At 43.1% G+C, this 15,805-nt stretch overlaps 1 protein-coding gene across 5 annotated transcripts in view; it reads right to left on the bottom strand.

Annotated features, from left to right (window-relative positions):
• The window catches only part of cbfa2t3 (CBFA2/RUNX1 partner transcriptional co-repressor 3), a 260,206-nt gene that overhangs the window by 22,742 nt on the left and 221,659 nt on the right, over window positions 1-15,805 (bottom strand). For all 5 annotated transcript variants that reach the window (XM_087995655.1, XM_087995656.1, XM_087995657.1 and 2 more), the window contains 3 exons: window positions 7,080-7,215; window positions 5,085-5,147; window positions 4,114-4,271 (listed from right to left, as the gene is read on the bottom strand). In XM_087995655.1, coding sequence (XP_087851781.1) covers window positions 4,114-4,271; window positions 5,085-5,147; window positions 7,080-7,215 — 357 coding nt within the window. The remainder of the gene's footprint in view (window positions 1-4,113; window positions 4,272-5,084; window positions 5,148-7,079; window positions 7,216-15,805) is intronic.

Raw genomic sequence — 15,805 nt, 5'->3', positions numbered from 1 at the left:
GGTTGCAGGGGAAGGTGCCGGGAGTGGAGGTTGGGTTGGTGGGGGGTGTGGACCTGACGAGGGAGTCATGGAGGGAGTGGTCTTTTCGGAACGCTGATAGGGGAGGGGAGGGAAATATATCCCTGGTGGTGGGGTCCGTTTGGAGGTGGCGGAAATGACGGCGGATGATACGCTGTATATGGAGGTTGGTGGGGTGGTCGGTGAGGACCAGTGGGGTTCTGTCCTGGTGGCGGTTGGAGGGGTGGGGCTCAAGGGCGGAGGAGCGGAAAGTAGAAGAGATGCGGTGGAGGGCATCGTCGACTATGTCTGGCGGGAAATTGCAGTTCTTGAAGAAGGAAGCCATCTGGGTTGTACGGTTTTGGAACTGGTCCTCCTGGGAGCAAATGCAGCGGAGACGAAGGAATTGGGAATATGGGATGGTGTTTTTACAGGGGGCAGGGTGGGAGGAGGTGTAGTCTCGGTAGCTGTGAGAGTCGGTCGGTTTATAGTAGATGTCCGTGTCAATTCGGTCACCCGAGATAGAAATGGAATGGTCCAGGAAGGGGAGGGAGGAGTCTGAGACGGTCCAGGTGAATTTGAGGTCGGGGTGGAAGGTGTTGGTAAAGAGGATGAACTGTTCAACCTCCTCGTGGGAGCACGAGGCGGCGCCGATACAGTCATCGATGTAGCGGAGGAAAAGGTGGGGAGTGGTGCCAGTGTAGCTGCGGAAGATTAACTGTTCCACATATCCTACGAAGAGGCAGGCATAGCTGGGGCCCATGCGGGTGATCATCCTCAATCAGTATCCTGTTCCTGCCTTATCCCATAACCCTTAATTCCATTATCCTTAAGAGCTCTATCCAACTCTTTCTTGAAAGTATCCAGAGACTGGGCCTCCATTGCCTTCTGGGGCAGAGCATTCCACACACCCACTACTCTCTGGGTGAAGAAGTTTCTCCTCAACTCTGTTCTAAGTGGCCTACCCCTTATTTTTAAGCTGTGTCCTCTGGTTCGGGACTCACCCATCAGCGGAAACATGTTTCCTGCCTCCAGAGTGTCCAATCCTTTAATAATCTTATATGTCTCAATCAGATCCCCTCTCAGCCTTCTAAACTCAAGTGTATACAAGCCCAGTCGCTCCAATCTTTCAGCATAAGATAGTCCCGCCATTCTGGGAATTGACCTCATGAACCTATGCTGCACTCCCTCAATAGCCAGAATGTCTTTCCTCAAATTTGGAGATCAAAACTGTGCACAATATTCCAGATGCAGTCTCACCAAGGCCCTGTACAGTTGCAGAAGGACCTCTTTGCTTCTATACTCAATTTCTCTTGTTATGAAGGCCAGCATGCTATTAGCCTTCTTCACTGCCTGCTGTACCTGCATGCTTACCTTCATTGACTGGTGTACAAGAACACCCAGATCTCTCTGTACTGCCCTTTTACCTAACCTGACTCCATTTAGGTAGTAATCTGCCTTCCACCAAAGTGGATAACCACACATTTATCCACATTAAACTGCATCTGCCATGCATCCGTCCACTTACCTGGCCTGTCCAGGTCACCCTGTATTCTCCTAATATCCTCCTCACATTTCACCCTGCCACCCAGCTTTGTATCATCAGCAAATTTGCTAATATTACTTTTAATACCATCATCTATATCATTCATGTACATTGTAAAAAGCTGCGGTCCCATCACTGATCCCTGCGGTACCCCACTGGTCACCGCCTGCCATTCCAAAAGGGAGCCGTTTATCACTACTCTTTGTTTCCTGTCAGCCAACCAATCTTCAATCCATGTCAGTATTTTGCCCCTAATATTATGCGCCCTAATTTTGCTCACTAACCTCCTATGTGGGACTTTATCAAAGGGTGGTTTTTAATGGAAAATGTTTATCCTGGAGTTCAGTTACTTGTGGTGTGCCAAAAGGATCTGTTTTGGGTCCACTGGTGTTTGTCATTTTTATAAATGATCTGGATGAGGGGATAGATGGATGACACTAAGTTCGGTACAGTTGTGGACAGTGCGGAAGGATGTTACAGGTTACAGAGGGATGTAGATAAGCTGCAGAGATGGGCTGAGAGGTGGCAAATGGAGTTTAATGTGGAAAAGTGGAAGGAGAAACAGGAATGCAGAGTACTGGGTTGATAGTAAGATCCTTGGTGGTGTGAATGAGCAGAATGATCTTGGTGTCCATGTACATAGATCCTTGAAAGTTGCCTCCCAGGTTGATAGCATTGTTAAGACGGTGTATGGTATGTTAGCTTTTATTGATAGTGGGATTGAGTTTTGGAGCCATGAGGTTATGCTGCAGCTATACAAAACTCTTGTGTGGAGTATTCTGTACAGTTCTGGTCACCGCATTACAGGAGAATGTGGAAGTATTGTAAAGGGTGCAGAGGAGATTCACCAGAATATTGCCTCATATGGAGGGAAGGTCTTACTGAGGAGAGGCTGAGGGATTTGAGGCTGTTTTCATTAGAGAGAAGAAGATTAAGAGGTGACTTAATAGAGACATACAGGATGATCAGAGGATTAGATAGGGTGGACAGTGAGAGCCTTTTCCCTTGGATGGTGATGGCTAGCACGAGGAACCATAGCTTTAAATTGAGGGGTGATAGACATAGGACAGATGTCAGGGAGGTAGTTTCTTTACTCAGAGAGTAGTAGGGGCGTGGAACACACTGCCTGCAACAGTAGTAGACTCGCCAACTTTAAGGGCATTTAAATGGTCATTGGATAAACATATGGATGAGAATGGAATAGTGTAAGTTAGATGGGCTTCAGATTGGTTCCAGAGGTCGGCGCAACATTGAGGGTTGAAAGACCTGTACTGTACTGTTATGTTCAATGTTCTCTGTTTTAAATCCTGGGACATTCAGCAGACAGTCCTATCCCTCCTTCAGCCAAGTCTCCATGATCACAATAATGACATTGTTCCAAGTACTAACCAAAGCTCTAAGTTCTTCTACCTTGCCTATTATATTTCTCGTATTGAAGCCCACACATTCAGACCACTTCCCTTGCTATTTTCAGCAGAATTTCCCTGCCTGTCCTTGTTTGCCTTGGCTTCTATCTCTCCTTCAATTTCTGCATCTCCTATCTTACTCCTCTGATTCCCTTCCCCCAGCCATACCAGTTTAAACCCTCCCCACACACTCTACCAAGTAGTTGCACCAAGGACATCAGTCCTAGTCCTGCCCAGATGTAACCTGTCCAGACTGTACAGGTCCCACATCCCCAGAACCAGTTGCAATGCCCCATGAGTCTGAAACCTCCCCCCACATACCACCTTGGCAGCCATGTGTTCATCCTATATATCCTGCTGTTTCTACTCTGACTAGCTCATGTCCCTGGTTCTAATCCTGAGATAACTACCTTTGAGGTCCTACATTTCAACTTTCTTCCTAGTTTTCTATATTCTGCTTTTAGTACCTCATTTGCTGTGGTGGTGTTGGAGAACTTGGGAGAGGTTATGATGAGAGAGAGCTCACCATTAGAGTTTAGAGTGGTGTGGTCAATGTACATATGGACTGACATTGTAACACTGATGCTATTGCAGGTTTCATACTGACATAGCAAAAGGAACCTAAGCAGAAAGATTCAAACTTGGAGTTCTGTTGTATCATTTAAAGTGACCACATATGATGGACAGAGGTAATGCACTTAATGATAATCAGGATGGACCACACAGCAAAGGGAGTGACTGCACTACAAATACCAGGCAAGAGAGTGAGTGGCCATAGGACAAAACAATGATCCATTCACTGGCAAACAAAATGCCAGTACTGGGAGTGTTTGGTAGAAACAATTTCCATGGGCATTTACTTTCTGTTTTAAAGAATAGAAGTAGCTTGATTCTGTATCAAACCCTCTGCTGTCCCTGCCCTGGGAGTGTTTGATAGGGGACAGTTTAGAAGGAGTTTTACTTTCAGTTTAAAACGTGAAGGGAGCTTTACATTATCTAACCCCCGGTTTACTAAAGTGGAATGTTCCAATGAAATGAAATTAAAGAACACAAAAATTCACCAATTGAAAGAAAAGGAATTTTTTTATCTAAGCCTTTTAAATTATTCGCTAACTGGTGCTCTTTTGCTCATCCTCCAATGGGAGATTGGAGCCAGGCTCTCACCTGACTGGATGTCTCTTGGTGCTTGCTGGCCTCAGTCAGAGCACGCTCTGTCTTCACTCGCTCAGCAGTGATCACCTCCTGGGCCATGTGTTCTGCTTCCAATACGGCTTTCTTCAGCTCGATCATTGCCTGTCGCTTTATCTCATTTACTGCCTGTTCTGGGAGGAGCAAAGCAGAAATTAAAATAAGTCTGCAGCTGGAATTGGATTTGGGGTTCATGACAAGACATGTTTATTCCTAAAAAAGAACATACCGTCTATAACTTTAAGAACAGTCTCAGCTGAGAAGCAAAGCTTCTGGAATTACAATCAAGTTAAGCCTCCTCATTTTTTTATTGAATGTTAACTGGGCCAAAGTTAACCCCCTTTACTCTGAAATGTGAATTTCTTGTACGTTTATGTTAATTTGGGGGAAATTTAATAAAAATCATGATGTGCCTGGACAGATGAGATTGGGAGAAACAATTCCGGTTGATCAAAGGCTCAAGTAGAAGATGGTACTATTTTAAAGAGGTTTGCAAAAAAAGCAGATATATAGTGAGAGAAAGCTTTCTCACACAGCCAGTGGTCTGGGTTTGGAATACATTTTGTGGACGTGTTGTGGAGGTGGGTTCAATTGAGACATTGAATACTGGGAAAAGGCAGGAGGTCGACATTCAATCAAAATGCTCAGACATAATGGGCTGAATGGCCTCCTGCACAGTAGGAATGTTTGATTGAGTATGTGTGTGCTTACAGCATTTTGAGGTAGTTGGGGTATATTTCTTTAATTTTTTTTTACCTGGTTGTGTCTTAGCACAATGAAATGGACCCCTTTGTATAAAACAAGGAAAATCTGTCTGGTTACTTCAGCATGTGAGGTAGTTCCTAGATGTGCAGGGCACTGATTGGGGAATGGTGGATCAGACGTTTTATACGGAGTAACTGTGCGACTGGGCTCCTTGTTTGCAAATTAACAGCAGTACAGCTTACCAGCCTTTTTCCAAATCTCTTCCTGTGTATAACTGTATCTCTGTGGAATCTGTCCATGTACTTCTACAAAACAAAAACACTTTAATGAGAATTACGAATTACAAATACACCAATTCCTCCACTTATACATTAATTAAACATTCAGGAGACTGACAGTTTTCAAAAGGACAGGCAACAAAGGAAAATGTGATAGGGAAACATTGTTAGTATGGGATAGAATAAGTACGACAGCAAGAAATGATCTTAAATTGGAAGATAGAATCCACGAAGGTAAGCAATAAAAAGGGGACTAGCAAAGATAATCTATTGGATCCCTAACATTAGTTATATAGAGGGACAGAGATAATGAGGGAATTTTAAAAAGGAATTTTAAATCATGCATTACTTCAATCTTCCTGGAGACTAAGATGGTCATGTTAGCAGAAGTAGACAGAATGATGAATATTCATTGAGTGCATTTAGGCCAATTTTGAGAAAAATATGTTGGATCCAATCAGGGATTTGTATCCAGCCATAGTTAATGAGGCAGGTTTAATGAATGATGCCAAAGGAAAAGTTACCCTCAGATACAGTGATCATTCTAAACATGGTATAATTTAGCATTCAGTTTGGAGGGAGGAACTTGGATCAGAAGCAAGTGATCTCAACCTAAATGAGGGTGCAGCTGGCTGGAGTGGGCTGGGGAAAGTGTTTAGAAGAAAATATGGTTGATGAACAATGGCAAACATTTAACAAAATATTTCATGGCTCACAACAAAGCTATGCCCCAGTCAAGAAGTAGGATTCCAGGAAGGGGATAAGCCAATTATGGTTAACTAGGGAATTAAAGATAGCATCAGATTGAAAGAAAAAACATACAACGTGGCAAAGATTAAGAATAAACCAATGGATTGGAAATGTTTTAAAAATGAACAACAGATGGTCAAAAAAAGGAAGATATACTTTACAAGTAAGCTTGGAAGTAACATCAAGATGGACAATAAGAGCTTCTTTAAACATATAAAAAGGAAGAGATAGGCAAAATGAAGATCACCCCCCTAGTGAATAAGCCTGGGGAAAAATAATGAGGAACCAGGAAATGGCAGAGGGATTGATTAGTAAAAGACACTAATGGCATTCCAAAATTACTAAATAATCAGGGGGCAAAAGATGGGAGGAAATAAATACGATAACTATCATTATAGAGGAAGTCTTAGGGAAAATAATGGGGTGAAAGACCAAAACGTCCCATACTAAGATATTAAAGAAAGTAGTCATAGAGGTAATAGATGACCAGGAGTAATCTCCCAGAAATCTATATATTTTGTAAAAAATCCCAGGGAATTAGAAAACTGGCACTGTAAAACCTTTATTTTAAAACAGCAAGAAACAAAAACAGTAACTATAGGCTAGTTAGCTTAACTTGTGTTATTGACAAAATATTCAAATGTATGCCAAGGATGTAATTGCAGAATGTAATTTAGAAATATATAATATGACCAAGCAGAGTCAGGGCCAGATTCTCAGTATAGGATCCAGAGGATTCACACTGGATTCATACTGGAGCATGGAATCCATGGCATTGATTCTTATTGGGGTATGGGATCTATAGGATTCACATTGGGTATTGGATTCAGTTGTGTTGATTCTAACTGGGACCTGCTTTCCCTTGGAACTGACTCATAGGGAGAAGCTTGGCTGGGAAAGCTGAAGGGAGGTGAGTGTATATTGTGATACTGTAATTCACTGAGGCCTGTTTCATGGACAGCACATTTTACAAAATGTATTCAAATTCCATCTGATTTTCTGTACAGTATTGAACTCATTCTATATTGTTTTACAGGATCAGTAATCTTGTGATAATCTTGTAGAATTGTAATTATGATAAAAATGTAACCCTTGGCGTAGACCTTTATTTTGTTGCATTATTGTAGATAAACTGGGATAGACTGACATGATCAAGTGACAGAAATCCTGTAACTAGTTGGGGATCCTTTAGGTTGGAGCAATTCTCACCTGTTCTCATATCATCAGTGTTTCTATAGCAACAGATCCAGTGATGAAGTTCTACCCGATCAGCTTCCTGGCAATGGCGCAGCACCATCAGAGAGTGCCGGGTCTTCTCCACCATATCCATGATACAATTCAGGAGCTGATTGGAAAAGGTAGGAATGAGCCAAGTTAAACAATAACAAGAGGCTGAACTACAGCAAGACTGTAACGTAACCGAACAAACCTGACATTTAAAAAATTAAAAATCACGCAGCACCAGGTGATAGTCCAACAGGTTTAATTGGAAGCACTAGCTTTCGGAGCGACGCTCCTTCATCAGGTGGTTGTGGAGTACACAATTTTAAGACACAGAATTTATAGCAAAAGTTTACTGTGTGATGTAACTGAAATTATACATTGAAAAATACCTTGATTGTTTGTTAAGTCTCTCATCTGTTAGAATGACCATGTTAGTTTCACTTCTTTCATATGTAAATCACAAAACATTTTTAAAAAGTTACATTCTCAGGTTAACTGTTACAGTTGTGTGATTTTTAACTTTGTACACCCCAATCCAACACTGGCATCTCCAAATTATGACATTTATATAGCATTGTCATGTCCTCAGGATGTCACAAAATAGCAAACAATTATTTTGAAGAGTAGATAACAGAACTGCCAAATTGTTCACTGCAAGGAACCACAAACACCAATAAGCTAAATGGTCAGTGTTTTTTATGGGGATGTGGGCTTCACTGGCAAGGCCACTATTTGTTGCCTATCCTGAACTGCTCTTGGACAGAGTGGCTTTTTGTCAGATGTTTCGGTAATGGTGGGCATGCGCCTGTCGTCAACCCTTATCAAAACCCATCTGGTTCACTAATGTCCTTCCCTGGCCTGGCCTACATGTGACTGCAGACCCACAGCAATGTGGTTGACTCTTAACTGCTCTCTGTCATGACCTGACAATTTTATTGGATTGATGTAAATTGAGTGTCACTTAAACTTTTGGCTGCCTGTTCTGAAAATCAGAACTTCAAGTGAAGTGATTTTATGTAAAGCATTGTTTTCCATAGGAATCAATATTAAAGCTAGAGTTAGCCAGCCTTTGAAATGCCATACATGACTCCATGGTAAGCTGACTGAGTGGCCAACACATGGCAGATCAATATTATTCACTTTGGTCACAAAGCAGGAAGGTGGATTATTACCTGAATAGCTACAAATTAAGACAGGGGAATTTGGAATGAGACCTGGGTGTCCTAGTACACTTATTGCTAAAATTAAACATGCAGGTATGGCAGGCAAGAAAGAATGTCTTGCTGCAATTGAATGGGAGGTGGGGGGGAGGGGGTTGAAGATAGTAATGACTGCAGATGCTAGAAAGTCCCAGTCAATAAAGTGTGGAGCTGGAAAAACACAGCAGGTCAAGCAGCATCAGAGGAGTGGGGGAGTCAACGTTTCAGTTTGGGACCTTTAATCAGGACTGCGGAGGTGGAAGGGGGCTGAGAAATAAATGGGAGTGTGGGGCTGGGGATAGCAATAGGTGGATGCAGGTAGAAGGTGATTATGATTGGTCATTGGGAAGGAAGATGGACAGGTTAGGCCAGGTTAAGGTGGCAGAATGGAGAGGGAGGGCTGGACCTGGGATGACATTGGTGAGTAGAGGTGGGGGGGTTGGGGGTGGTGGGGGGGGTGGGTGGAGATTTGGAAGCTGCTGAATTCTATGTTAAAGCCGTAAGGTTGTAAGCCTCCGAGGTGGAAAATGAGTTGTTTTTCCTCCAGGTTGTGGGTGGCCTTATTTTGATGATGGAGGAGGCCGAGGATGGACATGTCATCAGGGGAGTGGGAGTTGAAATAGATGGCAACCAGAAGGTGGGGTCCATTGCTGCGTACAGACCATAAATGTTCCCTGAAGCTATCCTGGAGTTTGCGCTCAGTCTGTCCGATGTAGAGACCACTTCGAGAGCAATGGTTGCAATAAATCAGGCTGGAGGAAATGCAGGTGAGTCTCTGCTGGACCTGGAATGATTCTGTGGGGCCTTGGTCAGAGGTGAGGGGGGAGGTGTTAAGGCAAGTTTTATACCACCTGCGGCCACAGGGAAATGATGCCAGGTGTAGAGAGAGGTGAGTGGAGAGTGTGGACCTAATGAGAGAGTAGTGGAGAGAATAGTCCCTGCAGAAAGTGGATAGAATTTGGGGAAGGAAATAATTATTTTGGTGATATGGTGAGACTGCAGGTGGCGGAAATGATGGAGGATGATGTGCTGGATTTGGAGATTATTTGGGTGGAAAGTGAGGACTGGTAGACTCTATCCATGTTGTGGTTGGGGGGGGTGGGGAGGGGTTTGAGAGCAGAGGTGTGGGAAATGGAAGAGATGCGGTTGATGGTATTGTTGATCACGGGGGAGGGGAAATTATGGTCCTTGAAGTAGGAGGATATCTGGGATGTCTCGGAGTGGAGTCGTTCATTCTGGGAGCCGATACAATGGAGGCGGAGGAATTGGGAGTATGGGATCACATTTTTGCAAAGGGGGTTTGAGAGAAGGTGTAGTCCAGGTAGCTGTGGAAGTTGGTGGGTTTGAAATAGATGTTGGTGCTGAGTCAGTTGCCAGAGATGGGGACGGAAAGATCCAGGAAGGAGTGGGAAGTGTTCGAGATGGCCCAGGTGAATTTGAGGTCAGGGTGGAAGGTGTGGGTGAAGTTGGGGCATTGGTGAAGCCACACCTGGAAGATTGTTTGCGGTGTTGGTCTCCTTATCTGTTCTCGCTACAGAGGGACTGCAGAGAAGATTTACCAGACAGATTTCTGGGATGGCAGGACAGACATATGAGGAGAAGTTGAATTTGGTATGATTATATTCACTGGAGTTTAGAAGAATGAGGAAGGATCTCACAGACACTTCTAAAATTCTAACAGGACTGTGGGGAGTCTAGAACTAGAGAGTATAGGTTTAGGATGAGAGGGGAAAGATATAAAAGAGATCTAAGGAGCAACGTTTTCACGCAGAGGGTGGTACGTGTATGGAAAGAGCTGCCAGAGGATGTGGTGGAGGCTGGTACAATTGCAACATTTAAGAGGCATTTGGATGGGTAAATGAATAGGAAGGGTTTGGAGGGATATGGGCCGGGTGCTGGCAGGTGGGACTAGATTGGGTTGGGATATCTGGTCAGCATGGACGCGTTGGACCGAAGGGTCTGTTTCCATGCTGTACATCTCTATGACTCTATGACTATACAGGAATAGATGTTGGACGATGCATGTTCCTGATCAAGGGCAAGTCTGGAATCAGGAGTCACAGTCTCAGGATAAGTGGTAAACCTGTTAGAACTGAGATGAGGAAAAATGTCTTCAACTAGTGAGTGGGGAGCCTGTGGAATTCTCTGTCACAGAAAGCAGTTGATTTCATGAAAGAATTGGATGTAGCACTTGAGGCTAAAGGGATCAAAGGATATGGAGGAAAAACAGGAACAGGCGATTGAGGGTGCTGAATGATCAGCCATGATCATATTGAATTGTGGAACAGGTCTCCCTCCTATTCCTGCTCCTATATTTTAACCTATCTTTCCCAACTGAAAAAATACAGCAGAGCCAGTAGCAAAGAGAACAGACCTGGAGCTTGAGGTTAGAATCAATGTGGGAGATAAGGCCGTGACACCACATTGGGAAAAGAAGGCTGGGACAGAGCAATACCAAAAGCAATTTACAAAAAGAGGCAAAACCAGGAAGAACACAAGGCTTACCAAGTCTGGCCTGTATGTGACTCCAGAGCCATAGCAATGTGGTTGACTCTGAACTGCATTCTGACATGGCTTCACAACTTTATTGTCACAGTATTCCTAGTCTCTCAACTGCTCTTGTAGCTACTGTGTTTATGGTAAGTCCAGTTTATTTTCTGGTGAATGGTAATCCCAAGGATGTTGATAGTGGGGGCTTCAGTGATGGTAACACCAATGAATGTGAAGAGGCAATGGTTAGATGCTCTCTTATTTGAAATGGTCTTCATCTGGTACATGCATGATATGAATGTTGCTTTGCCCCATGTCTTTCTAAGCCTGGATATTGTCCATGTTTTGTTGCATTTGAATGCGCACTGCTTCAGTATCTGAGGAGTCACAAATGGTGCTGAACATTGTGCATTCATCGACAAACATCCCCCACTTCAGACCTTATGGTGGAGGGAGAATCATTGATGAAGCAGCTGAAGATGGTTAGGCCTAGAATACTATCCTGAGGGACTCCTGCAGAGATGTCCTGGAGCTGAGATAACTGACCCTCCACAACCACAACCATTTTCCTATGTGCCAGGTATAACTCCAACCAGCAAAGAGTTTTTCCCCTGATACCCATTGATTCCAGTTTTGCTCAGACCAGTTTTGCCACATTTGGTTGAATGCAGCCTTGATGTCAAGAGCTGCCACCCTCCCCTCCCCTCTGGATTTCAGCTCCTTTGTCCATGCTTGGACCAAGGCTGGAATGAGGTCCTGGCAGAACCTAAACTGGGCGTCACTGAGCAGGTTATTGCTGAGCAGGTGCTGCTTGATAGCACTGTTAAAGACACCTTCCAAGATGTGGTAAATGAAAAAATTGTCAATAGCCAAACAGTAAGAAATGATAAACAGACCATGACAGGAAGGGGTAGATTGTGTGCATCTAAGAATCAACTGACAGATAATACCAGACTTTACAAAGAAAGTAAAAGGACAAGACCATAGGCACTGTATCTGAATGCATGTAATGGACAGTGCATTGAGTACAGGAATTGGGATGTCATGGTTTGGCCACTGCTGGAATACTGCGTTCATTTCTGCTCTCCCTACCATAAGAAGGATGTTGTGAAACCTGAAAGGATTCAGAAAAGATTTACAAGGGTGTTGGTGGGATTGGAGTGTTTGAGCTATAGAAAGAGGCTCAATAGGCTGGGGTAGTTTTCCCTGGAGCGTCGGAGGCTGAGTGGTGATCTTATGGAAGTTTACAAAATAATGAGGGGCATAGATAGGGTAAATACACAAGGTCTTTTTCTGGGGTGGGGGAATCCAATATGAGAGGGCATCGGTTTAGGGTGAGAGAAGAAAGATATAAAAGGACCTAAGGGGCAACCTTTTCATGCAGAGGGTGGTACGTGTATGGAATGAGCTGCCAGAGGAAGTGGTGGAGGCTGGTACAATTACAGCATTTAAAAGGCATTTGGATGGGTATATGAATAGGAAGGGTTTGGAGGTGCTGAGAGGTAGGACTAGATTGATTTAGGATATCTGGTCAACATGGGTAAGTTGGCCCGAAAGGTCTGTCTCCGTGCTGTACATGTCAGTGACTCTATGTAGTGTCCAAAAGTGGCTAAATTGAATTGGCAAATTAAAGAATAGATCAATAGAGATGCAATGATAGATATTTAAGAGGAAATGTCAGAATACATAGAATACATCATTCCAACCAGTGAGAAACATTCCAAAAGACAGACCCCACTATCCGTGGTTAACCAGAAATGTTAAAGATAGTATCTCACTTCAAGAGAAAGCATATGTTGTCAGTTCTAATATAACGTGATAGTTCCGCTCTCACATAATCTCACGTTAAAAAAAGCATACAATAACTGTGTCATGTAAACTAATGGGGCCAGAATTGCTTTATTGCTAATACAGGTAAGGAAAGTTTGTGTTCTACAAATAACGGTCTAAATTCTTCAATCACATTAAAGCCAATTTGTGTTGGAGAAATGCACATTATAAGCAGAGCCAACTGTTATTGTGCAAAGACATGTGGCAGGACAGAAAGTTAGGCAGAATATAAAAGAAAGCAAAGAATGACCAAAAAATTAATAATGTTGGCATAATTAGCACATAAAAGAAAGCTAGTCAGAAAATTAAAAACAAATAGAAAGCATTTTAAAATGTTTCTATAAGCATTTAAAAAAAAAGAATGAGTTAACAAAGAGAGCATCAGACCTACAGATAGTGAAACTGGATAATTAATAATAGAAACTAAGGAGATGACATTTAAATTGAACATGTATTTTGCATCATTCTTCATTATAAAGTATACAAGTAGCATTGCAGAAGCTGCAATAGATCAAAAAATGTCAGAGAGGGAGGAACTCAGGGAAATTCCAATCACCAGAGAAGTGGGAATGAATAAATCATTGGATTTGGGACTGATACATATTACGGTACTGATAGTATTTTTTCTAGAATCTGAAATAAAGTAGCTAGTGAGACAATTAATGCATTGATTTTAATTTTCCAAAAACCCCTTGATTCAGAGACAGTCCCATAAGATTGAAAGAGAACAAATGTAACTCTTTTATTCAAAAAAAATAGGGAGACAGAAAGCAGGAAACCTAACATTTGTACTGGGAACATGTTATATGATATTACTAAATTAGTATTAGCGGGGCACTTGGTCAAGTTCAAGATGATCAAGGGAGATTAAGTATGGTTTTATGAAAGGAAAGTCATGTTTGACTGATCTGTTTTAGTTCTTTGAGGGGGTAATGCAGGCTTTGGATAAAGGAGAACTGGTGGATTGCTATATTTAGACTTTCAGAACACATTTGAGAAGGTGTCACACTAAAAGTTATTGTGAAAAATAAAAGGGGTGAAGGGGATAACATATTGGCATGGTTAGAAGATTGGCTTGTTAACAGGAAAGCAGAGAATAGGTAACAATGGGTCTTTTTCAGGTTGGCAAGATGTAGTGAATGGTGTGCCACAGGGATTGGTGATGGGACAATGTTTGAAAATTATTTAGTGAAGTGGTGGAAGGTAAGTTGATAAATTTGCTGACGATTTGCAAATTCATACGAAATTAAGTTAGAACATAGAATATAGAAATTAGAATGGTACAGCACAGAACAGGCCCTTTGGCCCTTGGTGTTGTGCCGACCTTTTATCCTACTCTAAGGTCAAATGACTTACCCTTCATTGTGCTAACTTCCGTGTGCCTATCCAAGAGTCGCTTAAATGTCCCTAATGTCTCTGACTCTACTACCACTGCTGGCAGTGCATTCTACACACCCACCACTCTCTGTGTAAAGAACCTACCTCTGGCATCTCCCCTAAACCTTCCTCCAATCACCTTAAAGTTATGCCCCTTCATGATAGCCATTTCTGCCCTGGGAAAAGGTCTCTGGCTGTCCACTCTACTTATGCCTTTCATCATCTTGTACACCTCTATCAAGTCACCGCTCATCCTTCTTCACTCCAATGAGAAAAGCCCTAGCTCCCTCAACCTCTCTTCGTAAGACATGCCCTCCAGTCCAGGCAACATCCTGGTAAACCTCCTCTGCACATCCGTCCTATAAAGGAGGCAACCAGAACTGAACACAATATTCCAAGTGTGGTCTAACCAGGACTCTTTCGAGCTACAGCATAACCTCACGGCTCTTAAACTCAATCCCCCTGCTAATGAAAACCAACACACCCTATGCCTTCTTAACAACCCTGTCAACCCGGGTGGCAACTTTAGGGACCTCAGGATCCCTCTGTTCCTCCACACTGCCAGGAGTCCTGCCTTTAACCTGTATTCTGCAATCAAATTCAACCTTCCAAAATGAATCACTTCACACTTTTCCAGGTTGAACTCCATCTGCCACTTATCAGCCCAGCTCTACACCCTGTCAATGTCCCGTTGCAATGTACAACAGCCCTGCACATGATCCACAACTCCACTAACCTTTGTGTCATTTACAAACATACTAAACCACCCTTCCACTTCCTCATCCCAGTCATTTATAAAAATCACAAAGAGCAGAGGTCCCAGAACAGATCCCTGGGGAACACCACTGGTCACCGAGCTCTAGGCTGAATACTTCCCATCTACTACCACCCTCTGTCTTCTATAGGCCAGCCAATTCTGTATCCAGACACCAAATTTCCCTGTATCCCATGTCTCCTTGTTCTCTGAATGAACTTACCATGGGAAGCCTTGTCAAACACCTTGCTAAAATCCATATACACCACATCCACTGCTCAACTTCATCAATGTGTTTTGTCACATCCTCAAAGAATTCAATAAGGTTTGTGAGACATGACCTGCCCCTCAAAAAGCCATGCTGACTATCTCTAATCAATCTATGGTTTTACAAATAAACATAAATCCTGTCTCTCAGAATCCTCTCCAATAATTTTCCCACCACCAACATAGAACATAGAACAATACAGCACAGAACAGGCCCTTCGGCCCACGATGTTGTGCCGAACATTTGTCCTAGCTTAAGCACCCATCCACGTACCTATCCAATTGCCACTTAAAGTTCGCCAATGATTCTGACTCTGCCACTCGCACAGGCAGTGCATTCCATGCCCCCACCATTCTCTGGGTAAAGAACCTACCCCTGATATCTCCCCTATACCTTCCACCCTTCACCTTAAATTTATGTCCCCTTGCAACACTCTGTTGTACCCGGGGAAAGAGTTTCTGATTGTCTACTCTATCTATTCCCCTGATCATTTTATACACCTCTATCAAGTCACCCCTCATCCTTCTCCATTCCAATGAGAAAAGGCCTAGCACGCTCAACCTATCCTCGTACGACCTATTCTCCATTCCAGGCAACATCCTGGTAAATCTTCTCTGCACCCTCTCCAAAGCTTCCACATCTTTCCTAAAGTGAGGCGACCAGAACTGCACACAGTACCCCAAATGTGGCCTAACCAAAGTCCTGTACAGCTGTAACATCACTTCACGACTCTTGAATTCAATCCCTCTGCTAATGAACGCTAATACACCATAGGCCTTCTTACAAGCTCTAT

The sequence above is a fragment of the Chiloscyllium plagiosum genome, unplaced genomic scaffold (genome assembly GCF_037043375.1).
Source record: "Chiloscyllium plagiosum isolate Xiang-an unplaced genomic scaffold, Cpla_swu_hap1 HiC_scaffold_17, whole genome shotgun sequence".
NCBI classification, from domain to species: domain Eukaryota; kingdom Metazoa; phylum Chordata; class Chondrichthyes; order Orectolobiformes; family Hemiscylliidae; genus Chiloscyllium; species Chiloscyllium plagiosum.
Note: the sequence above shows the minus strand (reverse complement) of the source record. Positions and strands in the feature narration are given on the sequence as shown.